Raw genomic sequence first — 27,900 nt, 5'->3', positions numbered from 1 at the left:
ATATTGTCTTTCTGGGTAGATCTCTCTCTCTCTCTCTCTCTCTCTCCTTCTTTTTTTTTTCTTTTTTTTTTTTTTATTTATTTTTCCCCATCCTCTTCATGTGTCCTTGTTTCTCTCCTTCCCTCCTTGTTTTTATTTTTATTTTTTGTTTTTCATACCTGTCTCCTTCCCCTGATGGTTAACCACTGGTACACATTCCGTTTCTTCGCTTCCTTGCACCTGCTGCTGCTGCTTCCTCCTCCTCTGACTTCAGGACGGGGCCTTCTTTATGGAGTTTGTCCGCAGCCCACGCACAGCATCGTCCGCCTTCTACCCTCAGGTTAGTCCAACTCCAGGGCTTTGCATGCCTGTCCCAGTGGCAGACGCCACGAGCTGGCCTTCTGTTAGGCTCTGAACATATGGCATTGGGCTGCAACTAAATTTGGGGGGCAGTTGAAATTGAATTTGGTCTCAGAAGTGTACGTTCTCTTCCATCTTGTTTGTGGCGGTGAAGCGGGGATGGAAGAGATTAATGTAGAAGAACATACGATTGTATCAGTGATGACTTTCTCATCACTGTCTGTTTCACGTAGTTGCCACTGATTCTTTGCCACTTTGCAGCATCTTCACTTTTAGGTTTTATGAGCAACATGAAATATGCTTACTTTAGGGCTGAACACTTGTTTTTTTTCCCCTCCCAATACAACCAGATAAATTTATAACAGTGTGGCAGAAAGTGGTGAAAAAACACAGCAAATGTTTATTAATAGGCGTGTGGTACTTCATAGGTCGAAGGTGTAGCTCACGTAGCTTCTGGATTTCAGTTAAATTATTTGTCAGTTAAAAGATTTGGACGAGGCTGGGCACAGTGGCTCACGACTGTAATCCTAGCACTTTGGGAGGCCGAGACAGGCGGATCACTTGAGGTCAGGAGTTCATGACCATCTGGGCCAACATGGTGAAACCCCATCTCTACTAAAATTACAAAAATTAGTCAGGTGTGGTGGCACATGCCTGTAAGCCCAGCTACTCAGGAGGCTGAGGCAGGAGAATCCCTTGAACCCAGGAGTCAGAGGTTGCAGTGAGCCAAAATTACGCCGCTGTACTCCAGCCTGGGCAACAGAGCCAGAGTCTGTCTCAAAAAAAATAAATAAATAAAAATAATAAAATAGAATTTTTTAAAATGAGAAAAGAAAAGGTCGTTAGCTGGTTAATGGGCATACCACTAGTGAATGACTGAGCTCCTACATCATTCTGCGCACTGCACTGGGAGGGTAAGGGTTTAGTTAACATTGGAACAGGTCAGAGGTACCATGCCTTTCTGTGCAAGTCTTCAGCTATGCCCACCTGCCTCTTCCCAGTCAGCGGTGTAACTATAGGCAAATCCCTGTAAGGACCTTTGAGTCCTAATCTAAGCAACATCTCTAAAATCTGAGTGTGGGTAGAGCACTGTGTTTTTGGTTTAAAACAAACATTGGTTGATCCTTTTCACCTTTTACTTTCTGTTTTTTAGAGGTAGTGTCTTGCTCTGTTGTCCAGGCTGGAGTCCAGCCTTAGCTTCCCAAGTAGCTGGGATTATAGATATGAACCACCATGCCCAGCTAATTTTTTGTTTTTTTCGAAGTAGGGTCTTGCTCTGTTGCCCAGGCTGGTCATCTCCTGGTGTCAAGTGATTCTCCTGCCTTGGCCTACCAAAGCACTGGGATTACAGGCATGAGCCACTGTGTCTGGCCATTAACCTTTTACTTTGTGTTTTTTTTGTTTTTGTTTTGAGACAGAGTTTCGCTCTAGTCGCCCAGGCTGGAGTGCAGTGGTACAATGTTGGCTCACTGTCACCTCCACCTCTAAGGTTCAAGCATTTCTCCTGCCTCAGCCTCCTGAGCAGCTAGGATTACAGGTGTGCACCACCACGCCCAGCTAACTTTTGTATTATTAGTAGAGAAGGGGTTTCACCATGTTGGCCAGGCTGGTCTTGAACTTCTGACCTCAGGTGATAGGCCCACCTTGGCCTCCCAAAAGTGCTAAGATTACAGGCGTGAGCCATTGTGCCTGGCCACCTTTTACATTCTTACAGGAGACTGTTAATGGAAAGTTTTAGACTCAGGAGAGGCACACAAATAAGGATTATATTACCCACCAGGTGTTTTGTTGAAAAGGCGGGAAGTGAGGTGGGAAGATCTCTTGAGCCCAGGAGAATAAGACCAGCCTGGACAATATTGGAAAACCCTGTCTCTAATTTTTAAAAAAATGTATACATTAAAAAAAAAATTACATTGGGAGGCCAAGGCAGATGGATCACTTGAGGTCAGAGGTTCGAGACCAACCTGGTCAATATGGTGAAACCCCATTTCTAATAAAAATACAAAAATTAGCCCAGCATGGTGGCATTCACCTGTAGTCCCAATTACTCAAGAGGGTGAGGGAGGAGAATTGCTTGAACCCGGGAAGCAGAGGTTGCGGTGAGCCGAGATCGCGCCACTGCACTCCAGCCTAGGCAACAGAGTGAGACTCCATCTGAAAAAAACAAAAAAAAATTCTATCAGAGATAGTAAGAGCTCTTTATACATACACAAAATTAAATTGTACTTTTTCTTTATGTTTATTTTTTATTGTGGTAAAATACACAGAACATAAAACTCGCTTTGTGTATTTTCTGATGTGCAGCATAATATGGAGGAGGGAGGCCAATGGAGTCAGATGGCTTTCTTTTTTCTTTTTTTTTTAGACGGAATTTCACTCTTGTTGCCTAGGCTGGGTGCAATGGCACGATCTCGTCTCACTGCAACCCCAGCCTCCCAGATTCAAGCGATTCTCCTGCCCCAGCCTCCCGAGTAGTTGAGATTATAGGCATGCACCACCATGCCCAGCTGATTTTTTGTATTTTTAGTAGAAATAGGATTTCACCATGTTAGGCTGCTCTGAAACTCCTAACCTCGGGTGATCCACCTGCCTTAGCCTCCCAAAGTGCTGGAGTTACAGGCATGAGCCACCATGCCTGGCCCAGATGGCTGCTTTCAAATCTTGGCCTCTATGCAATGTCAGGGAGCTGTGTTAGTCCTGTGAATTAACCTTCTGAACCTGTTTCTTTATTTAAAAAAAAAAAAATGTACTGTGTGTGTTTCTTCATTTTGTTAAAGGAAATAAAAAATAATTTCTTTGTAGGGTTGTTCTGAGGATTAGAAATAATATCCATTTCTCAACTGCACGTGGTGACTCGCACCTATAATCCCAGCACTTTGGGAGGCCAGATTGCTGGGATCTCACTTTTTTTTGAGATGGAGTCTTGCTCTGTTGCCCATGCTCAAATGCAGTGGCACGATCTCAGCCCACTGTAACCTCCGCCTCCTGGGTTCAAATGATTCTCCTGCCTCAGCCTCCCAGGTAGCTGGGACTACAGGCATCTGCCACCACACCCGGCTAATTTTTTTGTATTTTTAGTAGAGATGGGGTTTCACCATGCTGGCCAGGCTGGTCTCCAACTCCTGACCTCAAGTGATCTGCCCACCTTGGCCTCCCAAAGTGCTGAAAGTGCTGGGATTACAGAAGTGAGCCATTGCGCCTGGCCTAATTGTGTATTTTTGGTAGAGACGGGGTTTTGCCACGTTGGCCACGCTGGTCTCGAACTCCTGACCTCAGGTGATCCACCTGCCTCGGCTTCCCAAAGTGCTGGGATTACAGGCATGAGCCACCACACCCAGCCGTATTTTTTTTAAATCTTATCGTGTGTCTATTTATTAGTAGCCTCACCTTTTTTGGAATGATGTAAGATACAAAAATATAAGTAACACCAGGTGCAGCAGCCCACACATGTAATCCTAGCACTTTGAGAGGTGGAGGCAGGAAGATCCCTATTAGTCCAGGAGTTTGAAATCAGCCTGGGCAACACAGTGAGACCTTGTCTTTACAAAAAATAAAAATAAAAAAATTAGCTAAGTGTCGTGGTGCATGCCTACAGTCTCAGTTATTTGAGAGACTGAGGAGGGAGGAGTGCTTGAGTCCAGGAGGTGGAGGCAGCAGTGACCACGATTGCGCCACCACACTCCAGCCTGGGAGACAGAGCAAGACCTGTCTCAAAAAAAAAAAAAAAAAAAAAAAAAAAAATATATATATATATATATATATATATATATATATATATGATGGACACATAGAGGAAGGAGGCTGCCTCTGTGACAAAATTCAGATCAATTGAGATAGCAAATTCCAAGCACCTGTTGGGTGTAGGGCTGTGCCAAGTGCTATGGGAAATAACAGGGATGAATAAAATCCTTTATGAATATTAATGCCTGTCTTCTGCTCACCCCTAGATGGCAAGCTTCATGAGGGCAAAGAGGTGGTTTTAATTTGGGATAATATTCTCCTTCCCTGATCTTGACCTTAGAGAACATCTGAGCTGTGGGTCTGCAAGTTATTCCCAAGCTTTCCCTCTCTGGAAGGCATAGGGGATTCTGTCATGGATCCCTTGCAATGCCTCTGTCTGCCTGGCAGGAGCTGAGTGACTGGAAAGCAGGAGCCCACTTAACCCATTTGTCTCCGGGTAAGACAAAGCAGAGTGTCATCCCTAGCAGCCTCCAGACACAGTGGAGAGCTGGGCTGGCAGATCCAGCTGTTTCCTTGTAGCTGATGACCCTCCAGCATGAGAAAGTGGGGCCGTGACAAGCTCACGAGGTGCAAGGTAGAAGACCCATGGGGGGCGCCTGTGGTGGGTGGTGCTCATCTCAGAGGCATCTCTAACAGGGCTCCCTCCCTCACTTTCTCTTGTAGCTTGGGAGTGCCAATATGTGGGGGGAAACTGGGGATTGGTGCTGCTGCTGAGAGGTTTGGATTTTTTTTAATCAAACACCAGACTTAGATTTTGCCATTTTTTTAGTTAATGTCTTCTTTCTGTTCTAGGAGCCAATCTCGGGTACCACATTGCCTGGCTTCCCAGTCTCTTCTAGTCTGTGACTGTTTCTCAGGCTTTCCTTTTTTTTTTCATTTCTTTTTCTTTTTCTTTTTTTTTTGGAGACAGAGTCTCGCTCTCTCTCTGTCACCAGGCTGGAGTGCAATGACGCAATCTCCGCTCACTGCAACCTCCGCCTCCTGAGTTCAAGCGATTCTACTGCCTCAGCCTCCCAAGTAGCTGGGATTACAGGCACACACCGCCACGCCCAGCTAATTTTTGTATTTTTAGTAGAGACAGGGTTTCACCATGTTGGCCAGGATGGTCTCGATCTCCTAACCTTGTGATCCACCCACCTCGGCCTCCCAAAGTGTTGGTATTACAGGCGTGAGCCACCGCGCCCGGCCCTTTCCTTATTTTTTTAAATGACCTTCACTGCCTTGAGGAGTCCTGGCCAGGTGTCCTATAGAATGTCCCCAAATCTGGGTTTGTCCACGGTTTTTTTTCATGGTTAGACTAGAGTTGCAGCTACTCAAAAAGAATACCCCAGAGGGGAAGTGCCCTTCTCATCATGAGGTACCTGAGAGCCACACAACATCACTGGCAGCGATAACCTTCATCACTCATTCATCACTTGGTTAATGTCATATTTGTTAGCCGTCTCCACTATGAAGTTACTATTTTTTCCTTTTTTATACTCCATTTTTTGGAGGCACATCACTAAGTCTAGCCTACTCTAAAGCAGAGGGGGGAGTATCTACATATGTTAAATGGAGTCCTTTTTTTGGACAATGTTCATAAGATTCTTAAGATGAAAGACATCTCCCTCTACTTGGCTCTTTGCCAGGCATCTATCTACGTGAGACATCTGCCATTCCGTCCATCCCACCTGCCATTTATCTTTGTTCACCACTGATCTTATTCCAAAAAGTTGCTTCGTTTGGATCATGGAAGTAAATGCAGCCCCTAAAATAAAAACATGACTAGATGGGGGAAATTCAGGTAAAGAAGAAAAATTAGACAGGATGTAATATAAGGCCTTGTAAAGTAGATAGAATTTTGTGCCAAATTCAGCTCTGAACCTCCTCGTAGCCACAGAAAAGTGGGAAACCTCTGTTCCAAGACTCAGAGTGATTATAAAATAAAGACAGCCAGATTCCTTGGGAGACGCATAACTTTTCTTGGTATTAAGATCTAAACAAAATGCCTTTTCTGTACGGCCCCTTAAAAGATAGACATTGTGTGATACATAGATAGAGCAGAGGTGAGGAAACTATGGGGCAGATCTGGTCCACCATCTGCTTTTGTAAATAAAGTTTTATTGGAATAGAGCCACGCCCATTCATTTACATATTGCCTATAGCTGCTTTCTCACTTTCTTATTCAAAGTTGAGTAGTTGTGACAGAGACCATATGGCCCACAAAGCCTGAAATATTTACTCTCTGATCTCTTGCAAAAAATGTTTCCCAATTCCTGATCTAGAGGACAACACCTTAACCACCCCCCACCCCCACTCCCAACAAAATAAGACTGCAGGACTAATGTGCATTTCTGGTAATGGCCTTCAGGTTAGGCTGGTAGAGCAATTCTTGTATAGTACATGAGAGAACCCCACTATAGGGGCCCAGAAGGCAATGCCTAAGAGCCACTCTTACATGCATAAGAGCTGGGTCTAGTCCCTTTTATTTAGCTTATTCTCATTTAAATTTACGGCATGGTAAACCTTACTGGTTAGAGGCAGGTGGTAATTGGTAATTGCAAGCTGTCTCTTGCTGCATTTCTCTGTGTGTTTATGGTGCCAGCAAAACCTGTGTGGTTTTTTTTTTTACAAATCATTGAGCCTGCTGTAGAACAGCAAAATGGTTCTATCAGAACCAGGAGGAACTTTACCCCCCAAGAGACGTTTGGTGGTATCTAGAGACGTTTTTATTTGTCATAATTGGGGGTTGGGGTTGATAGGTGAGGAGGTATTACTAGTATCCAGTGGGTAGAAGCCAGGGATGCTTCTGAACATCCAACAATGCACAGGACAGCCCCCCACAGCAAACACTTATCTCACCCCAGAGGGCAATAGTGCTGAGACTGAGAAGCCTTGTTTTATTTTCTTTATTTCATTTCATTTTATTTTTTTGAGACAGGGTCTCTCTCTGTCGCCCAGGCTGGAGTGCAGTGGCAGGATCCCGGCTCACAGCAACCTTTGCCTCCTGGGCTCAAGCAGTCTTCCCACCTCATTCTCCCAAGTAGCTGGGACTACAGGCGTGTGCCATCATGCCTGGCTAATTTGTGCATTTTTTGTAGAAATGGGGTTTCGCCATGTTGCCTAGACTGGTCTCAAACTCCTGGACTCAAGTGATCCACTCGCCTTGGCCTCCCAAGATGCTGAGATTACAGGCGTGAGCCACCACACCCAGCTGAGAAGACTTGTTTTGGAAAACAATTTTTGCTAACAAAGTATCTGATAGAAAGATCCCTTCTGGAAGTACTAAAAAACCTCAAGTTAGGAGGTTCTAAGAGCCTTACACTTTTCCAGAATTGCTCTGAAAGGCTTAGTCATTCTCTTCATATACTTGCTATGAGTATAACCTTTGATGCATGCTGCTGGGCTTCCAGGTGAACAGGTCATAATCCTGCCTCCAGGACCCTTAAAGGAGATATAACAACATTACAGGCTGGTCACAGTGGTTCACACGTGTAATGCCAGTACTTTGGGAGGCTGAGGCAGAAGGATCAGTTGAACCCAGAAGTTTGAGATCAGCCGAGGCAACATAGCTAGACACTTTCTACATAAAAAAAATAGTCACGTGTGGTGGTGCATGCCTGTAGTCCCAGTTACTTGGAAGGCTGAGGCAGGAGGATTGCTTGAGCCCAAGAGTTTGAGGTTACAGTGAGATGTGATGGCACCACTGCACTCCAGCCTGAGTGACAGAAGGCAACCCTCTCTCTGGAAAAAAAAAAAGATACAACACCATTACATGAGGCACAACTCGGCAGCTACCACAAACTCATAGAGGTCCAGAGTAGAGAGGGAGGGAGATGGATCTGCTTAGAGCCTGGGGTGGAGTGAATCAGAGAACAGTTTGCTAAGGGAGCAGCGTTTAAAATGGCCCTAAAGACTGATGGGATTAGCCAGGTGTGTTGGCTCCCACCTGTAATCCCGGCTACTTGGGAGGCCGAGGCAGGAGAATCACTTGAACCCAGGAAGCAGAAGTTGCAGTGAGCAGAGATCGTGCCACTGCACTCCAGCCTGGGTGACAGAGCAAGATTATGTCTTTAAAAAAAAAAAAAGACTGATGGCTTTTTAGCCACTAGTTGTGGAGAAGAGCACCCCAGGGTGATATGGGGCACATAGACAGGATTTATACACACAGAGTTTCATTTGGCTGGAAACACACACGTGGGTGAATGGTAGGCAGTGTGGTGAGATCTCACGTCAAGCCAATGTTGCGCAGGACCCTTGATGTCCTGTGAGTTGGTTTGCAGTGTAGGGGTTCATGGGGAGACTTGAAAGTTTTCGGAGTAACAGAATGATGGGATTGGAACTGTTCTTAATAGACGATGCAAATAGAGCTGGCTCACAGGTAGGGTTTTTGAGGGAGAGGCCACAATCAGGGGCCAGTTAAAAGAGTGTTACAGCCCTCCCTGGCCAGAGGAAGTACAGGCATGATTTAGAGATGCATTTGCATCTGCAGAGGGCAGGCCACAGGACTAGGCCTGTCTTTAGATGAAAAGCTGGAGAAGAGATGGCTCTGAGAGTTGAAGCTGAGCAACTGAAAGATAGAGGAAAGGAGGTTTGGGGTGGTGGGAAAGGGTGAGTCACAGTGGACAGAGGATATGCATTGTGATGTTCACCTATTTGTCTTTAAATGTGGTCTCTCTTTCAGTCCTGCTGTCCTCATAAGGAGTGATTCTGACTTCTCTACTCTTTCTATGGAGATTTTTCTTTAGTGTAAATCTTTTTGTTTGAGGCAGGTAATGAAGCGATTTCTTTGGTCCTGGGGATTTACTGTGAAGAGTGGCCTCTCGTCTGCCCTAGTTTGAAGGGTGGGAGTTCCCAGCTGCTCTGATAGAAGGCAGTGCACACAAGACTGGGTAGAGTCTCTAGACTCCTTTAGCTCTGCCTCTAGGGACCAAGGGAAAGTGGGAATGAGAGGAATAGAAAAGATTGCATTAATTTTTATTTATTTTTTGTGAATGCTTATTGAGTGAATAAGCCAGTACAGCTTATTTACTGTGTTTTCCTGCCGGTTATTTTTGGATTCAAGTATTCGTTTTAAAATCTCCTGCAGGTATCTGTGGACCAAACAGCCACTCCTGTGTTGGACGGCACCAGTTTGGGCATAAGCACAGGCCAATCCGTGGACAGAGGCAACAGCCAGACCTTTGGGAACTCCCAGAACATAGGAGAACAGGGCTACTCCTCCACAAACTCCAGTGACAGCAGGTGAGATTCAGAGTGGCCAAACCCGTGTTCCTGGAGAGTAGGGACAGTCTGATCTCAAAGGCTGCAAAGGCTGGAAGTCCAAAGCTCTGGGCCAAGTTCTGACTCTGCCACAAGTCACATGGGACCCTGGGCAAGTTAGTCCTTACCCACATCTGTATGGTGGGAGTAATGATCTGTTTCCTGCCATCCTCACAGGATAGCTAAGAGGTTCCCACAGAGACGTAGGAAAGTGTCAAGCGCCACGCAGGAGTACAGGGCTTCTGGAAGGGGGCCCTGCCTAATCTGTCTTGTTCACTGTGGTGCCTGTGGCACGATGTCTTGCACGTCATAGCATGCAGTCAGTAAGGAAAAGAACAAACAGTGGATGAATCACTAATTGTGGCCAAACATGACTGTTCTTCTATTCCTTAGTATCCCGAGGAAAAGGAAGCTGCCTGTACTTCATTTGCTCGAGCAAGTGCACCAGCTTTTAATGCTGTTGTCAATTCTGAGAAACCTTTTTATTTTCTTCCCAGCTGTGTTTGCTTTATAATAATTATGTCCCAGTCTATTCTTTTTTTTTTAAATGGAGTCTTGCTCTGTCACCCAGGCTGGAGTGGAGTGGCGCGATCTCCGCTCACTGCAAGCTCCACCTCCCAGGTTCACGCCATTCTCCTGCCTAAGCTTCCCAAGTAGCTGGGACTACAGGTGCCGGCCACCACACCCAGCTAATTTCTTGTATTTTTAGTAGAGATGGGGTTTCACCATGTTAGCCAGGATGGTCTCGATCTCCTGACCTTGTGAGCTTCCCGCCTCGGCCTTGCCTCAGTCTTTTGTTACTGACTAAGCAGTCCTTGGCAAAATGATCTAAGATACTTAACTTTTGTACCCCTGTCCCTGAGAGCAGAAAGTTCTCTGGGGCTGCTTACTTGACTGACCTCTGTCAGGAGTCACTCTGTTTCCCTTATGTCATAATTTCTGTGCTGGCTTGATCTTTGTCTCATCTACTGCAGCCTGTTCATTCTGGCCAGTAGAGGTGAAGGACACTTCAGAAGCAGGAGCAGGTCTGGACTTCACTGCTCTCTACCTTCACTCATGCCCATATCCCCATCAAGCCTACCTGGCTTTTTGCTCTAGACGTGGAGGAGATTGGAGAGGCTGCCCATTGCATAGAAATTGAATGCATTTATCGGCTTCCTCATTGCTTACAAGGGTAGAACAGTAGGTTTTCTTCTGCTTTCAGAAGAAGTGAGGAATCAGGGGTGTTTAGGCTGGAGGTGAAAAGACCAAAAATGACATGGCAGGTAGAATCAGGACCAATGACTGAAAAATACAGAGAGCAGATGCTATTTCATGATGAAGAACTTACTAGCAGTGGGTCCTGCTGCATGGAAACGGGCCGCACTTAGAGGAGCAGAGTTCTCGGCCATTGAAAATGTTCAAACAGATAGGACAGCCTCTTGCCCAGACTCGTGGTCTCAGCAGAGACTCAGGCGTTAGAAGGAAGTTCAAGGGTCTTTGAAAGCTTTTTGTAACCCTGAAATTCTGAAATGCTTCCAGTGATTTCTGGACCCTCTGAATAGTCATGAAGAGTAGTCTGGGACTGAGGAAAGGGAGAAGTTCAAAAAACTTGAGGAGCTTCTGGATAAGCCCCACAACTGGCCCGGTTTGATATGGTGGTTGGCCACTCAGCTGCTGAATATTAAGCACGTTTTGAGGGACCATCACACTTTTGAGCAAGAATGTGGGCAGCAGGTGGTGGAAAGGGCTTTGGAGAGAGACTGACCTGGATTCAAATCCACATCCTGGTACTTCCTGGCTCTTTGACCTTCAGCAGTTCCTTTAGTCAGTTTCAAAGGGTTGGTGTTAATTGTTTTAGTATTTTTTATCACTTTGGGCTTCATGTGTGTCAGCCTTGTACATGTGCTCAGCATCGTATAAACATTCGCCTCACATCAGCCCTCAAAGACAGGAGCAGCATTAACCCCATTTTTCACATGGGGGAACTGAGGCCAAGAGAAGCTCCATAGCAGGTTAGTGATGATACTGGGATTCCGTTCCCCATGCTCTTACAGTGTTACCTAGTCCTCTCTGGTCAGGATTCAATGAAGCTACCTGTGAAAGGCTCTTGGGGCAAACCCAGAGCAATCCAGGGGGTTTCTTGGAAGTGGTTGGGCCGTGGACCTGAGGAATATTATTAAAAGGAGAGATGCTTACTAAGGGCAAGTTTGGACACAAAAGTACTTTGAATTCTAAATGTGGACATTTTATTTTATTATTTTATTTTATTTATTTATTTGAGACAAGAGTCTCGCTCTGTCACCCAGGCTGGAGTGCAGCAAGTGGTACAACCTCAGCTCACTGCACCCTCCACCTCCCAGTTTCAAGCGATTCTCCTGTCTCAGCCTCCCAAGTAGCTGGGACTACAGGCACACATCACCATGCCTGGCTAGTTTTTGTATTTTTAGTAGAGACGGGACTTCACTGTGTTGGCCAGGCTGATCTTGAACTCCTGACCTCAAGTGATCCACCTGCCTCATCTTCCCAAAGTGCTGGGATTACAGACGTGAGCCGCCAAACCCGGCGCTAAATGTGTACATTTTAAAATAGGAAACCCCCCATGAGATATCCCCCTGTTACAGCTGTTTGGAATTTACTAAAATGCCTTTAATGTCAACATTGTCCTGGTTTCTGGCTGCATAAGAAGGGGAGACTGTTCCTAATATTTGTGCTCTTGACTGCATACGTGCCACTTTGCTTTGCTGACCTGACACCTTGTGTTACAGCTCTCAGCAGCTGGTGGCAAGCTCTTTGACCTCATCCTCCACCCTGACAGAGATCCTGGAAGCCATGAAGCACCCCTCGTAAGTGGCTCATCACAGTGTAGGGTTGGAAGGTTCCCAAAGGCCTGTGCCGTAGCCATGCTCAGGCAGTGTGGTTTGGTGGATTCATACATCACTGTACTTCTCACCAGTTTTGAGACCTTGGGCAAGTCACTTGACCTCTCTGAGCCTCTGTTTCCTTGTTTGTAAGATGGGATTTTTTTTTTTTTTTTGAGGCAGAGTCTCACTCTATCACCCAGGCTGGAGTGCAGTGGCGCCGTCTTGGCTCACCCACCCTCCACCTCAAGATGGGATTTTTTAAAAAGGGATTTTTTAAAAAAGGAGTTAAGCCACAGGGTTCATGTAAAGATTAAATGAAATAATTATGTGAGGTACCTACTATAATGCCTGACAAATATAGGTATTCTCTGAATGTCAGTTCCCATCTTTTCCCCTCCCCCTTCTCCTTTTCCCCCTGTAACAACTTCTTTGATTTTTTTTTTTTTTTTTTTTTTTGAGACAGAGTCTCACTCTGTTGCCCAAGCTGGAGGACAGTGGCATGATCTTGGCTTACTGCAACCTCCACCTCCCAGGTTCAAGTGGTTCTATCGCTTTAGCCTCCCGACTAGTTGGAATTACAGGCACGCAACACCACGCCCAGCTAATTTTTTTTTTTTTTTTTTTTGCAATGGAGTCTTGCTTTGTCGCCCAAACTGGAGTGCAGTGGCCGGATCTCAGCTCACTGCAAGCTCTGCCTTTCGGGTTTACGCCATTCTCCTGCCTCAGCCTCCCGAGTAGCTGGGACTACAGGCGCCCGCCACCTAGCCTGACTAGTTTTTTTGTATTTTTTAGTAGAGACGGGGTTTCACCGGGTTAGCCAGGATGGTCTCGATCTCCTGACCTTGTGATCCGCCCGTCTCGGCCTCCCAAAGTGCTGGGATTACAGGCTTGAGCCACTGCGCCCGGCCACGCCCAGCTAATTTTTGTGTTTTTAGTAGAGAAGGGGTTTCGCTATGTTGGCCAGGTTGGTCTCAAACTCCTGACCTCAGGTGATCCACCTACCTCAGCCTCGCAAAGTGCTGGGGTTACAGGCGTCAGCCACTGTGCCCGGCCGCCTTGTAACAACTTATTTTGTCCTCTCATGGGTATTTCTCTGAGTCTAGGAATAGCATAGGGACACTGCTTTATGGTATTAAATGCTGTAGTAGGAGTCACTTCTTTTTCATCTTTCCTTCCACTTATTGCCACGGGGCACACACATCCCCTGCTCCCTGCTCACCACAATGGAACCCAGGACAGGAGTCCAGCTGCTCTCTGAACAGAAGGGCCTCTCACCGTACTGCTTCATCAGCGCAGAGGTGGTGCACTGGCTGGTGAACCACGTGGAGGGGATCCAGACACAGGCGATGGCCATCGATATCATGCAGGTGAGACAGCAAGAGGAGCCCACAGAGCTGTTTGCTTAGGTCCCGAAAAATCAGGGCCTGCCTTAGAAGCCATCACCCTTTCCAGTAATGAGATCTGCAGGTTGGGATGAGGATTCATTTTTAATAAGTGGGAGGCCTTTCTGGAATTGATGAAAGAGCAAGTCTTGCTTTGAAGTACACTGTATCTTGACTTAAAAACCGTGCAGAATGTATTGTCTGAACTGAAATGTTTTGGACAGAATCTGTGCACTTATAAACCTCAGAAAAATCTCTCTGATTTTTGGGGGAATGCCCTCCCTATGACCTCAAGCCCCCAGTTTCCCCTGGTCAATGCATGCTTATTCAAGACTCAATGCTGGATTGAAGGCTCTGCCCCACGGGCCTTCTGTCACCTTGTACTTACTCTGTCAGAGCTCTTAGCACAACAGCATGAAGATCTATCTGTCTCTCATTTGTCTCCTGCCTCAGCCAGCTCCTTGAGGGCAGGATCACCTCTTATTTTCCATTTCTCTATCACCAGTGCCAGGCATGTTGTTTGGCACCTGGTAGGCACTTAACACCATGCTTGCTGGATTTAATTACACTGCTCAGAAGTGGAACTCTGGAATATGGCACAACTGGAACAACAAGGAAATGGGGAAGGGCCAGTTGACTGAGCCAATTCATGCCATCCTGTCTGTACAGGGGCCCCAACTGGAAGTCAGTAATGTTTCCTCACCAGCTGGGTTGTCGTCATGGAAATGTTAAAATCAGTAACTGATTTGAATAAGCATGTGATTCTCAGTTCTCTCTTTGAGGGTCTTGATGTGCTGTTTCGCATAGCCTTTGCCGTATACACTCTCATCTCCCTGAGAATACGATTTCCTTATTCAAATAATGAAGTGCTACTACAGAAGTTAAAATGAATGAGCTGAAGGTGCATGTGTCAACATGGATAAATGTCAGAAGCATGATGCGGACTGGAAAACCAACTTACAAAATGATATAATATTATGCCCTTTATTTAAAAATTTAAAATCCCAAAAGAATACCTTATATTCTCTATCATACATGTTTATATAATAAAATTATTTAAGAATAATATTACACTAACCATTTATTTCTGGGGAGAGGAAGATTAATGGGAGTGGGAGAGTCTATGGAGATTTTTTTTTTTTAAATAAAAATATCTGAAATCAGTATAGAGAAACGTCAAATTTGTGAAAGCGGAATAGTGGTATATGTGGATTTCTTTTTTCTTTTTTTTTTTTTTTTTGAGACAGAGTCTCGCTTTGTCACCTAGGCTGGAGCGCAACAGTGCTAATCTCAGCTCATTGCAACCTCCGCCTCCTAGGTTCAAGTGATTCTCCTGCTTCAGCCTCCCGAGTAGCTGGGATTACAGGCATGCACCACTACACCAGCTAATTTTTGTATTTTTGGTAGAGACGGGTTTTCACCATGTTGGCCAGACTGATCTCGAACTCCTGGCCTCAAGTGATCCACTCCACCTCAGCCTCCCAAGGTGCTGGGGTTACAGGCGTGAGCCACTGCTCCTGGCCATCTGAATTTCTTTATGCCCTTCTGCATGTTTGAAATATTTGTTGATGATATGAGTTTACATTTTAAAATATAATATATATCAAGTATGACATGTCTAATCTGGGGGTGGAGGGTAGGGTCTCCTCAGTGCTCCTGTCACTCCCTTGCCTCCAGAGCATGACTGAGGGCTGCCCCTTCAAGATGCCCCTCTGCAGGAATTTCAGAGTTTCAATGTCTCTCCTAGAAAATGCTGGAAGAGCAGCTCATCACACACGCATCTGGCGAAGCCTGGCGGACCTTCATCTACGGCTTCTATTTCTACAAGATAGTAACGGAGAAAGAGCCCGACCGAGGTCAGAGCCGAGGCGAATGCGGTTGCCCACAGGGGCAAGTGTTTTTCCTGGTGACTTGCTCCTTCACATGATGGTGCTTCCTGAGCTGCATGTGTGACTTTGTATTATAAGTTGACAGATCTGTCAAATTCCTTGAGCCTTTGTACTTAATATAAGCATAGCCAGAGTGACAAGCGTTTCTTAAGCTACAGTGTGTTCTTGGTGAGAACAGTGTGGGTCAAAGATAAAGCTAAAAGAGGCCAAGGGACCTGGTGTGAGAAAATTCCCACACATCAGTTTTTGGTAGCTGTTTTTAATTAGAGCACCCCACCCTCTTGCCCACCCAGCCCAGGTGGTTCTGGTTATCATATCATGGACTCCAGTCTGTGATTCATAGCACTTTTCACTTGCTGGATCTCCAGTTCAGACTCCATTTCTACCCCCAGGAAGACTATCAAGCCCTAGCAAGTTTTCCAAGTAGTATTTTAAGTATCTGTGGGTTTTTTTTTCTTTTTTTTTTTTTTTTTTAAATAATGAGAAAAAGTAATTCCCCAGAGGGAAAACTCTTTTAGCATGGTCAGAACTGGCTCACATAACTGGAGGCACCCCGGATTCAGACCAGCATCTCGCTGGGTGTGGTGGCTCATGCCTGTAATCCCAGCACTTTGGGAGGCCAAGGCTGGCGGATCACTTGATATCAAAAGCTCAAGACCAGCCTGACCAACATTATGAAACCCTGTCTCTACTAAAAAATACAAAATTAGCCGGACGTGGTGGTGCATGCATGTAATCCCAGCTACTTGGGAGGCTGAGGCAGGAGAATCGCTTGCATCCAGGAGGCAGAGGTTGTAGTGAGCCGAGATTGTGCCACTGCACTGCAGCCTGGTTGACAGAGCGAGACTCCGTCTCAAAAACAACAGCAGGCCGGGCACGGTGGCTCACGCCTATAATCCTAGCACTTTGGAAGGCCGAAGCAGGTGGATTGCCTGAGCTCAGGAGTTCAAGACTAGGCTGGGCAACACGATGAAACCCCGCCTCTACTAAAGTACAAAAAAATTAGCTGGGCGTGGCAGCAGGTGCCTATAATCCCCGTTACTTGGGAGGCTGAGACAGGAGAATCACTTGAACCCAGGAGGCAGAGGTTGCAGTGAGCGAGATCATGCCACTGCACTCTAGCCTGGGCTACAGAGTGAGACTCTATTTAAAAAAAAAAAAAAAAAAAAAAACAGGCCAGGCACAGTGGCTCACGCTTGTAATCCCAACACTTTGGGAGGCCAAGGCTGGCGGATCATGAGATCAGGAGTTGGAGACTAGCCTGGCCAACACAGTGAAACCCCATCTCTACTAAAAATACAAAAAATAGCTGGGTGTGGTGGTGGCCACCTGTAATCCCAGCTACTCGGGAGGCTGAGGCAGGAGAATCTCTTGAACCCAGGAGATGGAGGTTGCAGTGAGCTGAGATTGCGCCACTGCACCCCAGTCTGGCGACAGAGCAAGACTCCATCTCAAAAACAAACAAACCAAAAAAACAGCAACAACAGAAAACAAGACCAGCATCTCCAGTACACCTATAGCAAAAGGGGACCTTGCCTGTTCTAGAAGTGACTCCTATCCTGCAGACAAATGGCTTCTCTGCCTCTGGGTTTAACGACTCAAATATGGCTGGGCGCGGTGGCTCATGCCTGTCATCTCAGCACTTTGGGAGGCCAAGGCGGGTGGATCACCAGGTCAAGGGATCGAGACCATCCTGGCCAACATGGTGAAACCCCATCTCTACTAAAAAATACAAAAATTAGCTGGGCGTGGTGGTGCACCCCTGTAGTCCCAGCTACTTGGGAGGCTGAGGCAGGAGACTCGCTTGAACCCAGGAAGTGGAGGTTGCAGTGAGCCAAGATCATGCCACTGCACTCCAGCCTTGTGACAGAGTGAGACTCCATCTCAGAAAAAAAACAATCTTACATGAGATGAAGCAGCTAGTGCCACTCCCTGTGCTCTCTTGTTCAAGAATATGGCAGAAGTGGATGTGTGTGGGATTTTTTTCCTTGTAGCTACAAGTATATCCATTGACACTTTTCCCTTTAAATTATACGTTTGACCAGTAGATACCTATCTTCAAGTTGAAAACATACCAGGTTACTGTTATATATTCTGAAATTTGAGGTATGAAACTGACAATAAGGTCAAGAATGGTGGTGGCTCATGCCTATAATCCCAGCTCCTTGGAAGGCTGAGGTATGAGGATCTCTTGAGGCCAGGAGTTTAAGATCAGCCTGGGTAAGCAACATAGTGAAACCCCATTTCTACAGGAAAAAAAAAAAAGAAAATTGGCTGGGCATGGTTGTACTTGCTGGTCTTCACAGCTACTCAGGAAGCTGAAAGGGGAGGATTGCTTGAGCCCAGGAGGTTGAGGCTATGGTGAGCCGGGATTGTACCACTGCACCGAAGACTTGGCAAAGCAGTGCAGACCCTATCTCTAAGAGAAAAAAAAGAAATAAACTGAGAATAAAATATTTTTTAGGGCCAGGTACAGTGACACACACTTATAATCCCAGCACTTTGGGAGGCCAAGGCAGGTGGATCACCTGAAGTCAAGAGTTTGAGACCAGCCTGACCAACATGGTAACATCCCATCTACTAAAAATACAAAAATTAGCCGGGCGTAGTGGCGCATGTTGCTACTCAGGAGGCTGAGGTAGGAAAATCGTTTGAACCTGGGAGGCGGAGGTTGCAGTGAGCTGAGATCGCACCATTGTACTCCAGCCTGGGCGTCAGAACAAGACTCAGTCTTAACAAAAAAAGAAAAAAAATCTATATATATTTTTTACATTGAAGTTCACATGACATAAAATTAACCATTTAAAAATGAACAGTTCAGGGCGTTTAGTACATCCACAGTGTTGTGCAACTCTCACGTCCATCTAGTTTCTGACCATTTTCATCACCCTGAAATGAAACCCCATCCCCTTAAGCAGTCACTTTCCAACTCCTCCTCCCACCCCCGGCAACCAATAATCTACCTTCTTTCTCAAAGATTTGCCTATTCGCTGTGTTTCACATAAATGGAACTATACAGTATGTGGCCTTTTGTGTCTGACTTCTTTTACTTAGCGTGTTTTTAAAGTTGTAGCATGCATCATTAAGAAAATAAGCAATTGTGTTGAGTACTCCTTCTCTCCCCTCCACTTTTCCCAGTGGCCATGCAGCAGCCCGCCACCACCTGGCACACAGCAGGAGTGGACGACTTCGCCAGCTTCCAGCGCAAGTGGTTTGAGGTGGCCTTTGTGGCAGAAGAGCTCGTGCACTCTGAGATTCCTGCCTTTCTCCTGCCCTGGCTACCCAGCCGGCCAGCCTCCTATGCAAGTAGGCACAGCTCCTTTAGCCGAAGTTTTGGAGGACGGAGCCAGGCAGCAGCACTTTTAGGTACATGTTCAACCCAGACGAGGTCTGGGGGTGTGCCAGTGGGTGGCTGCGGGGAAGTAGTGGCCAGCCAAGGGAACGATGCCACATGTACCAGGATTAGAGTCACTGAGGCTGTCACAACGGCCACCGTGTCTGTCCGCACTGTTGGCTCCCTTGCTGACTTCCACTTGCTGAGTGGTTTTATGATTGTCCTAACCAACAGACAGTATTTAGCACCTCTCAAATCAGAACATAGTGCCAGACCTGCTCCGATAGGAGAGAAGAAATATGTGGCCAATTTTCCCGAGAGTTCTGTAGGATATAGGAGATGTGAGCTAGTGCTCACTGCACCAGCTAGTTCCTGCCAGAGGCCTTCCCTACAACCATAGCATCCTACGATCTCAGAAGAGGAAGGAACCTAAAAGGTCATCCATTGCAGACACTCATGCAGAGCAAAAATCTCTCTCTCTCTCTTCCTTTCCTCCCCAAATGTGCTTACCATATTGAAGGATGTAAACTGAAACACTTCCCTCCTTTCCACCATTCCTGCAGCTCTAAGATGGGGGTGAACACCTGCTTATTGAAAGGCAATGACCTCTGATAGGAAACGGGGAACTCTGCCCTGGGGGACCTGACTAATGGGTTGAAATGTGAACTTCTTTAGAAAATACCTGCTCTGGGCAAAGACCATGAGATTTATCTTAAGGGCAAGTTGGAGGATCCTGAAAACCCTCTGAAAGGAAGAAAGCAAATAGAACATAGACCAATCTCCAGGGAAATTCTATGTTCTGCTTTGTTTGCCTGTAAATCCTCAGTTAATTGGAATCCTTTTCTAGCTGGTAAAACGGAGATGTTAATGGTCATCAAAGTTTCTGGATCCAGGCTGGCACGGTGGCCCACTCCTGTAATCCCAGCACTTTGGGAGGCTGAGGTGGGTGGAACACTTGAGGTCAGGAGTTTGAGACCAGCCTGACCAACATAGTGAAACCCTCTCTCTATTAAAAATACAAAATTAGGTGGCTCATGCCTGTAATCCCAGCACTTTGGGAGGCTGAGGCGGGCGGATCTCGAGGTCAGGAGATCGAGACCATCCTGGCTAACACGGTGAAATCCCATCTCTACTCAAAATACAAAAAATTAGCGAGGCGTGGCATTGTGCGCCTGTAATCCCAGGTACTTGGGAGGCTGAGGCAGGAGAATGGCATGAACCTGGGAGGCAGAGCTTGCAGTGAGATGAGATCGTGCCACTACACTCCAGCCCGGGTGACAGAGTGAGACTCCGTCTCAAAAAAAAAAAAAAAAAAAAAAAAAAATTTAGGCCAAGCGCTGTGGCTCATGCCTGTAGTCTCAGCACTTTGGGAGCCTGAGGTGGGTGAACCACCTAAGGTCAAGAGTTTGATACCAGCCTGGGCAACATGATGAAATCCCATCTCTACCAAAATTAGTCAGGTATGGTGGCAGACGCCTGTAATCCCAGCTACTCTGGAGGCCGAGGCAGGACAATTGCTTGAACCTGGGAGGCGGAGGTTGCAGTGAGCTGAGATCAGGCCGTTGCACTCCAGGCTGGGCAACAGAGCGGGACTCTGTCAAAAAAAAAAAAAAAAAAAAAAAAGTCCGGGTGTGGTGGCTCACGCCTGTAACCCCAGCACTTTGGGAGGCCAAGACGGGTGGATCACAAGGCTAGGAGATCGTGACCATCCTGGCTAACATGGTGAAACCCCGTCTCTACTAAAAATACAAAAAAATTAGCCGGGCATAGTGGTGGGTGACTGTAGTCCCAGCTACTTGGGAGGCTGAGGCAGGAGAATGGCGTGAACCTGGGAGGCGGAGCTTGCAGTGAGCGGAGATTGCACCACTGCACTCCAGCTTGGGCTACTGAGCTAGACTCCATCTCAAAAAAAAAAAAAAAGTTTTCAGATCCTCAGATTCACTTGGATCTGGATGTGGCTCACTCCAGCATTTTCTAGTGCTGTGTGTGAGAAGTGAAGGGGTGAGGAGGATAGGGCAGAACCATGGAAAGAGCAGCCTCTCCTTTCCCTCAGGCAGTCATGACTTGCTCTTCTTCCTTCCTTGCATTTCGAACTCTCTACTTCCTTGACGTTTTTTGGGGATTAAAGAAGCCATATACTCCCTGTTACCCTGGGGTGTGCTCACTTCCGGCAGCCTAAACCACCTGGAGCACCACCAGGGCTTGAGACTTAAGGCCTTTGAATAGCAAGCAGTGACCTTGTGATTTTATGTCATAGGAGGACCTATTAGAAATAGCAAATAAGGCCAGGCATGTGGCTCATGCCTGTAATCCCAGCACTTTGGGAGGCTGAGGTAGGAGGATCACTTGAGGTCAGGTGTTTGAGAACAGCCTGGCCAACATGATGAAACCCCATCTCTACTAAAAATACAAAAATTACCTGGATGTGGTGGTGGATACCTGCAATCCCAGCTACTCAGGAGGCTGAGGCAGGAGAATCGCTTGAATCTGAGAGGCAGAGGTTGTGGTAAGCCGAGATGGCGCCACTGCACTCCAGCCTGGGTGGCAGAGTGAGACTCCATCTCAAAAAAAAAAAAAAAGAAGAAGAAGAAGAAATAGCAAAGAAAAGAGCAGGTAACTACCCTGATGTCAGTGGGAAGCAGAAGCCAATAGTCCAGCAACAAAGGTGGAGTGGGGAAAACCTGTTACAAATATAACAAACACAAGAACTTGATAAGTACAGTGTTAATCATTCACTTCTAGCACTAGATTGCATACGAGAAGCTTCTCAAGAAACAACTTTACACCATTTTTCTCACGAAATCAAGTTTATTTTTAGTAGCCAAGTTTTAAAGTCTACTTTTTCCTCATAGATAAAAATTAAGAATTTTCATCTCTGCAGAACAAGGAACTAAGCCTGAAAGCTAGGTGCTTTCAGATACGTACTGAAGAGAGAGTTGAAAAGTCACCTTCCCACTTGCCTCGAGGTTACTTTCTAAGAAAAAGACACAATGCATTACATTAAGTAAATATTGGATTTTGCATGGCGACAATTTATGTGAGAGCTGAAGAAAGCAAAAAGGTTTCTTTCTTTCAAATAAATTTCAAATAAATATTCAAATAAATGCCACAAATCCAAGTGACACCTCCTTGTGGTGAGAGACCCTAGAACCAGCACATAGAGCATATTTACTCCACTGATTTCTTGCAAGTCTGTTTACAGATCTCTTGGTAACACCCCAGATTAGAGGCAGAAAACGGGGCAGCTAATGGCAGCAAGTGTGTAATACATTTTAGCAAAAATGTTTTACAAAATCTGTTAAATTTTGGTCTTTTAAGGTGGAAAGTAACTCATTTGCTCGTTCTTTCTCTTTTTTTTCTTTTTTTTTTTTTTTTTGAGACGGAGTCTCGCTCTGTCACCCAGGCTGGAGTGCAGTGGCCGGATCTCAGCTCACTGCAAGCTCCGCCTCCCGGGTTCACGCCATTCTCCTGCCTCAGCCTCCCGAGTAGCTGGGACTACAGGCGCCTGCCACCTCGCCCGGCTAAGTTTTTGTATTTTTAGTAGAGACGGGGTTTCACTGTGTTACCCAGGATGGTCTCGATCTCCTGACCTTGTGATCCGCCCGTCTCGGCCTCCCAAAGTGCTGGGATTACAGGCTTGAGCCACCGCGCCCGGCCTTCTCTTTTTTTTCTTTTTCCTTCTTTCTCTTATCTCCTCCCTCCCCTCCCCTCCCCTTCCCTTCCCTTCTCTTCTCTTCTCTATTTTTAAAAATAGAGACAGGGTCTCCCTATGTTGCCCAGGCTGTTCTCAAGCTCCTGGGTACAAGGAATCTTCCTGTCTCAGCCTCCCAAAGTGCTAGGATTGCAGGTGGGAGCCATTATGCCCAGCATTTTCTTCCTTTTCTTGAAAGTGTTCAACAAAAGGAATTATTCTAATGTGAATCTTCTCCAGTAGATCATACAAAACCCACGAGCAGGGTTTCTCAACTTCAGCACTACTGACATTTTGGGCCAGATCATTCTTTCTTGTGGGGAAGTGTTCTGTGCACTGGAGGATGTTGAGCAGCATCCCTGCCCTCTACCCAGTAGCACTCCCAGCCCCACCCAGTGTGATAAAATGTCCCCTGACAGTGCCAAATGTCCCCTGGGGGCTGTAAAATTACCCCCAGTTGAGAACCACTGTCCTAGGAGAAATTCAAGGATTCCAGTCAGGAGCCAAGATTAGAGCAAAGCCTGAGAGGCTTTGAAGCCCATCAGTAACTTCCCTAAGCAGGTGTCAGGTTGATGCGTGATAAGGGCATGCTTTCAGAGCTTTGAGGTAGAATGAATGGTCAGAGCTGGAGCTGAGATGTTAGAGGGAAGCACTGTCCTCCTCTGTGCTCTGGCCCCTGGCCTCCTCTTGTGCTTTCATTGGTGCCAGTGGTGGTTGCTTCAGTCTTGCCTGCTGTGGTGCAGTGGTGATAACATTAATGCCGTGATTTGTAGAAAATTTATGTGTCAGGCCCTGTACAGAGCAGAAAATTGTCTCATTAATCTTTACCTCAGTCTCCTGATGGGTACTACAATTTATGCTTTAGAGTTTAGAAACTGTGAGGCTCAGAGAGGCGAAGTAATTTGCCCAAGGCTCTGCAGCCACTAAGTGCTAGAGCTGGAGTTTATTCTCAGGACTGCCTAGCCCTGAAGCCTGAGCGCCAAGCATACTGCATTTCAGCCCAAGGAGACAAGAGTCAAAGCCTGTCAGGACTTCGGATGATTTGTACAATAGCCCAGTTCCAGGAGTGGCTCCTGCCCTCAGTGATGAAGGACACTCAGGTCCCAGGCCCTTGCTACAGAACCACAGCTCTCTGAGTGTGCCCTTTCTTCCCCTCTATGCTCTCCCTGCTGTTCTTCCCAGTGCACTCTCTCCAGTCCTGGCTTCAACAGTTCTTTCACTGTTGTCCCACCAGGACCTGTAACCAATTGATCTTGCTTTCACTTTCTTCCTCTCCCACTCACATCTCACTTTATGTAATCATAGCTTTGAGCCACCAAACCTCATTACACAGCTTTGAGTCCTGCTCCCCACCCTCATCATCAGCATCTTGTGTCACTGTAAAAACTGAAGCGGTCAAAAGAAAACTCCCACCTGCCATCTGCCCTCGCCCAGTAGCTGTGTCTGTCCCCACTTCTCTGCCTCCCTCTAACGCAGCATCTCCACCTGCACACGAGACCCCAGCCCTCGCAGTACTCAGCGTAGCACTTTGGCAGTCATCCCCTCTCTGCTAAAGCATCCCCGTCAATCTGTGACAGGCACACACTCTCTCCTGCTGGCAAAGCAAAACTCAAATCGGGTTTCTGTCCATTCCCTCCGCTGGAACAGCCTTCCTGATGCAGGGAGCCCATGTTGTTTAGCCTGTGCCAGTCCTTAGTTCTGGTCCTCCTTGCCCTGTGACAGCATTTGTCAAATGATCTCTGACTCCTCCTTTAAACCCTTACCTTGCTTGGCTCTTGAGACACTGCTCCTTTGGCTCTCCTCGTTCGTTTTAAAATCAGTTTCCTTTGCTGGTTTCTCTTCAGCAACCTAATATTTTAATATTACAGCATGCAGGCCTCATCTCTATACCCCCAAAGTGTCACATCAATCCAGTGGCCTTTATTACCCCAAGATCTGGTCACTGCCAGATTTCTGTCTCCATCTCAGACCATGTCTCCAATTTGAGACTCATCCCTCCAGCTACCTACTTGACATGATCACTTAGAGGACTGGATGTACAGTGTTCAGAACCAGCCAACCCTGCTGTTTCCCCACAACACCTTAGTCTTGCCTTCTCATTCTAGTGACTTAGAAAAACTCAGTTGCCTTCTCATGCTCTTTCTTTCCTGCTCTACATCCAGCCCATCAGCAAATTCAGTTTTCCTTTTAGTTAATTTCAATATTGATTCAGGATTAACCATTCCTTACTGTCTCCTCTATGATCCTGGTTCAAGCCACCTTCATCTCCTGTCTGCATTGCTGCTGTCACCTCTCACTGGCCTCCTGGATTCTGCCCCTGCTCCTTATAAACTGCTTTGCACACAGGAGCCAGAGAGACCTCTTCAAATGGAAGTCAGGTGGTATTCCCCCATTGGGCAGGATCCTCTTATGGCCCCAGCTCACTCGAAACCGAAGTCAGAGTTTTCAGCAGCCCACAGGCCCCCAGGATGTGGTCCCCTCATTCTCTGTCTCGTCCCTTGTCCACCTCCTGTGCACTCTGCTGCACCACACTGGCTTCCATCTGTGTCTGGTGTCTGGGAACATGCCACACACATCTCTGTTTCCAGTGCTTTCCTTCTGCCTGGGGCACTGTTCCCCCAAGATGCCCTCGGGTCTCCCTCCCTCACTTGCTTCAAGTCTCTTGTCCAAAAATCATATGTGAGTGAGCCCTTTCCTGACCCCACACCACACACTCGGGGCCCCTTTTCCTACTTCTTCATCTCCTTTGCTCTTGCCACCACTTGACATTGTGTGTGTGTTTGTACAATTAGTGTGTTTTGAGACAGAGTCTCACTCTGTCACCGAGGCTGGAGTGCAGTGGCATGATCTTGGCTCACTGCAACCTCCATCTCCCGGGTTCACTGCAACCTCCGTCTCTGGGGTTCAAGCAATTCTCCAGCCTCAGCCTCCCAAGTAGCTGGGACTACAGGCGCCCGCCACCACACCCAGCTAGTTTTTGTATTTTTAGTAGAGATGGGATTTCACTATGTTGGCTAGGCTGGTCTCGAACTCCTAACCTCAAATAATCCACCTGTCTGGGCCTCCCAAAATTCTGGGATTACAGGCATGAGCCACCCCTCCTGGCCTGTGTTTTTCTACCTCCACAAAAACTTAAGCTGTGTGATGAATTTAGTTTCATTCACTGGCTCTCCCAGCACCTAGAATGTTACCTAATGTGTAGTTACCTGCAATAAATATTTGTTGAATGTCTGAAAAAACATGAATGAATATAGTTTGGCAGAATTGGGGAAAATTGAATTTGGAACATTTGCAGTCAGCAAACCTTCTGACACTAAGCAATTAATTGTCCAGGTGTCAGAAAAACAGTAGTTCTGCCATTTATTCTATTGAAAATGCTACTCTTCTCTGGTCATCAAGCAAATAAAGAAAAACAAAGAAAATGCTACCAGCCCAGGAACAGACAAACTGCCTCTCACCTAGGCATGTGCTTAGTCCCCACCAAGTGAGTGGACACGCCATATGTCACAGAGGCATGTGCACAGTCTCAGCCTGTTTGCTGCACTTACTTCTTGGTTAGAGTTATTGCTTGTGGAAAATGCCTCAGGTATTGTCACCTTTGCATCATTATTTTAGTTTTGGAGGCTGTCTTGACAGGTTGTTTTTTTTTAAGAGACAGGGTCGGCCAGGCGCGGTGGCTCACGCCTGTAATCCCAGCACTTTGGGAGGCCGAGGCGGGTGGATCACAAGGTCGGTGGATCACAAGATCAGGAGTTCGAGACCAGCCTGACCAACGTGGTGAAACCCCGTCTCTACTAAAAATGCAAACATTAGCTGGGCGTGGTGGCAGGCACCTATAGTCCCAGCTACTCAGGAGGCTGAGGTAGGAGAATCGCTTGAACCCAGGAGGTGGAGGTTGCAGTGAGCCGAGATCACTCCATTGCACTACTTCAGCCTGGGTGACAGAACAAGACTCTCTCTCAAAAAAAAAAAAAGAGACAGAGAGAGAGACAGGGTCTTACTCTGTTGCCCAGACTGGAGTGCAGTGGTGTGATCCTAGCTCACTACAACCTCAAACTCCTGGGCTTAAGCAAGTCTTTACACCTGAGCTTCCCAAGTAGCTGGGACTGCAGGTGCACGCCCTCATGCCCGGCTAGTTTTTTTGGTTGGTTTTGTAGAGACAAGATCTCTCTGTGTTGCCCAGGCTGGTCATGAACTCTTCGGCTCAAACAATCCTCCCACTTGGCCTCCAAAAGTGCTGGGACTAAGGCATGAGCCGATTCTCTCTCTTGACAGTTTCTGTAGTAATATCCTCGTTTCCAAAGCCTTCTCCTTCTGTAGGCTGGCAAAACCCTCTTTTGACTTCTGGTCTTCAGCTCAAGATGAGATTCAGATCATCTCAGTTTAGCTTTGATAATTCTTAGTGCTTAAAGGAAAGCAGTATATAGGCCAGGCATGGTGTCTCATGGCTGTAATCCCAGCATTTTGGAAGGCCGAGGCGGGCAGATCACTTGAGGTCAGGAGTTTGAGACTAGCCTGGCCAACATGGTGAAACTCCGTCTCTACTAAAAATACAAAAATTAGTGAAGTGTGGTGGCATGAACCTGTGATCCCAGCTACTCGTGAGGCTGAGGCATGAGAATTGCTGGAACCTGGGAAGCGGAGGTTGCAGTGAGCCAAGATTGCACCACTGCACTCCAGCCTGAAAAAATATGTCTGCATCTCAAAAACAAAAAAAAACAAAAAACAGAGAGAGAGAGAGAGACCAGGTGCAGTGGCTCACACCTGTAATCCCAGCACTTTGGGAGGCCGAGGTGGGCGGATCACAAGGTTAGGAGTTCAAGACCAGCCTGGCCAACATGGTGAAACCCTATCTCTACTGAAGATTTCTACTAAAGATACAAAAAATTAGCACAGTGTGGTGGCGTATGCCTGTAATCCCAGCTACTCGGGAGGCTGAAGCAGGAGAATTGCTTGAACCCAGAAGGTGGAGGTTGCAGTGAGCCAAGACTGTGCCATTACACTCCAGCCTGGGCGACAGGGTGAGATTCCTTCTCAAAAAAAAAAGAAAGAGAGAGAGAAGCAGTATATAGAAAAATAAGTCATAGGCTGGGTGTGTTGGCTCATGCCTGTAATCCCAGCACTTTGGTAGGCCGAGGTGGGTGGATCACCTAAGGTCAGGAGTTCAAGACCAGCCTGGCCAACATGATCAATCCCCATCTCTAATAAAAATACAAAAAATTAGCCGAGTGTGGTGGCGAGCACCTGTAATCCCAGCTACTCAGGAGGCTGAAGCAAGAGAATTGCTTGAACCTGGGAGGCAGAGGTTGCAGTGTGCCAAGATGGCACCATTGTACTCCAGCCTGGGCAACAAGAGCGAAACTCCATCTCAAAAAAAAAAAAAAAAAGGAAAAGAGAAAAATCATATGTCCAAAAAACAGGGACAATCGGGAAGAAGAGA

The 27,900-nt window shown here is 46.7% G+C and overlaps 1 protein-coding gene and 2 long non-coding RNA genes across 52 annotated transcripts in view; 1 reads left to right on the top strand and 2 right to left on the bottom strand.

The window, feature by feature from the left end:
* Positions 1-27,900, top strand: part of DEPDC5 (DEP domain containing 5, GATOR1 subcomplex subunit) — a 166,113-nt gene that overhangs the window by 107,833 nt on the left and 30,380 nt on the right. For 18 of the 50 annotated variants that reach the window (XR_013399213.1, XR_013399211.1, XR_013399209.1 and 15 more), the window contains 5 exons: positions 9,149-9,303; positions 12,069-12,146; positions 13,399-13,531; positions 15,294-15,402; positions 18,574-18,801. Coding sequence is in view for 23 of the 50 variants with exons in the window: in XM_077949893.1 (XP_077806019.1) it covers positions 9,149-9,303; positions 12,069-12,146; positions 13,399-13,531; positions 15,294-15,402; positions 18,574-18,801 (703 nt within the window). In the remaining 27 variants the exon portion in view is untranslated. Of the gene's footprint in view, positions 1-253; positions 320-9,148; positions 9,304-12,068; positions 12,147-13,398; positions 13,532-15,293; positions 15,403-18,573; positions 18,802-27,900 lie in introns of all 50 variants that reach the window. The other 32 variants (XR_013399208.1, XR_013399216.1, XM_077949889.1 and 29 more) reach the window with 3 other exon arrangements.
* Positions 47-27,861, bottom strand: LOC144331815 (uncharacterized). The gene is made up of 3 exons (XR_013399319.1): positions 27,388-27,861; positions 20,413-22,241; positions 47-858 (listed from the first exon to the last, which is right to left on the bottom strand). It is a non-coding gene; the product is annotated as an uncharacterized LOC144331815 (long non-coding RNA).
* On the bottom strand, positions 22,442-27,188 carry LOC144331805 (uncharacterized). Its single transcript, XR_013399307.1, has 2 exons — positions 27,136-27,188; positions 22,442-24,461 (listed from the first exon to the last, which is right to left on the bottom strand). It is a non-coding gene; the product is annotated as an uncharacterized LOC144331805 (long non-coding RNA).

This window comes from Macaca mulatta, chromosome 10 (genome assembly GCF_049350105.2).
Source record: "Macaca mulatta isolate MMU2019108-1 chromosome 10, T2T-MMU8v2.0, whole genome shotgun sequence".
Taxonomy (NCBI): domain Eukaryota; kingdom Metazoa; phylum Chordata; class Mammalia; order Primates; family Cercopithecidae; genus Macaca; species Macaca mulatta.
This window is presented reverse-complemented; position numbering and strand designations above follow the sequence as displayed.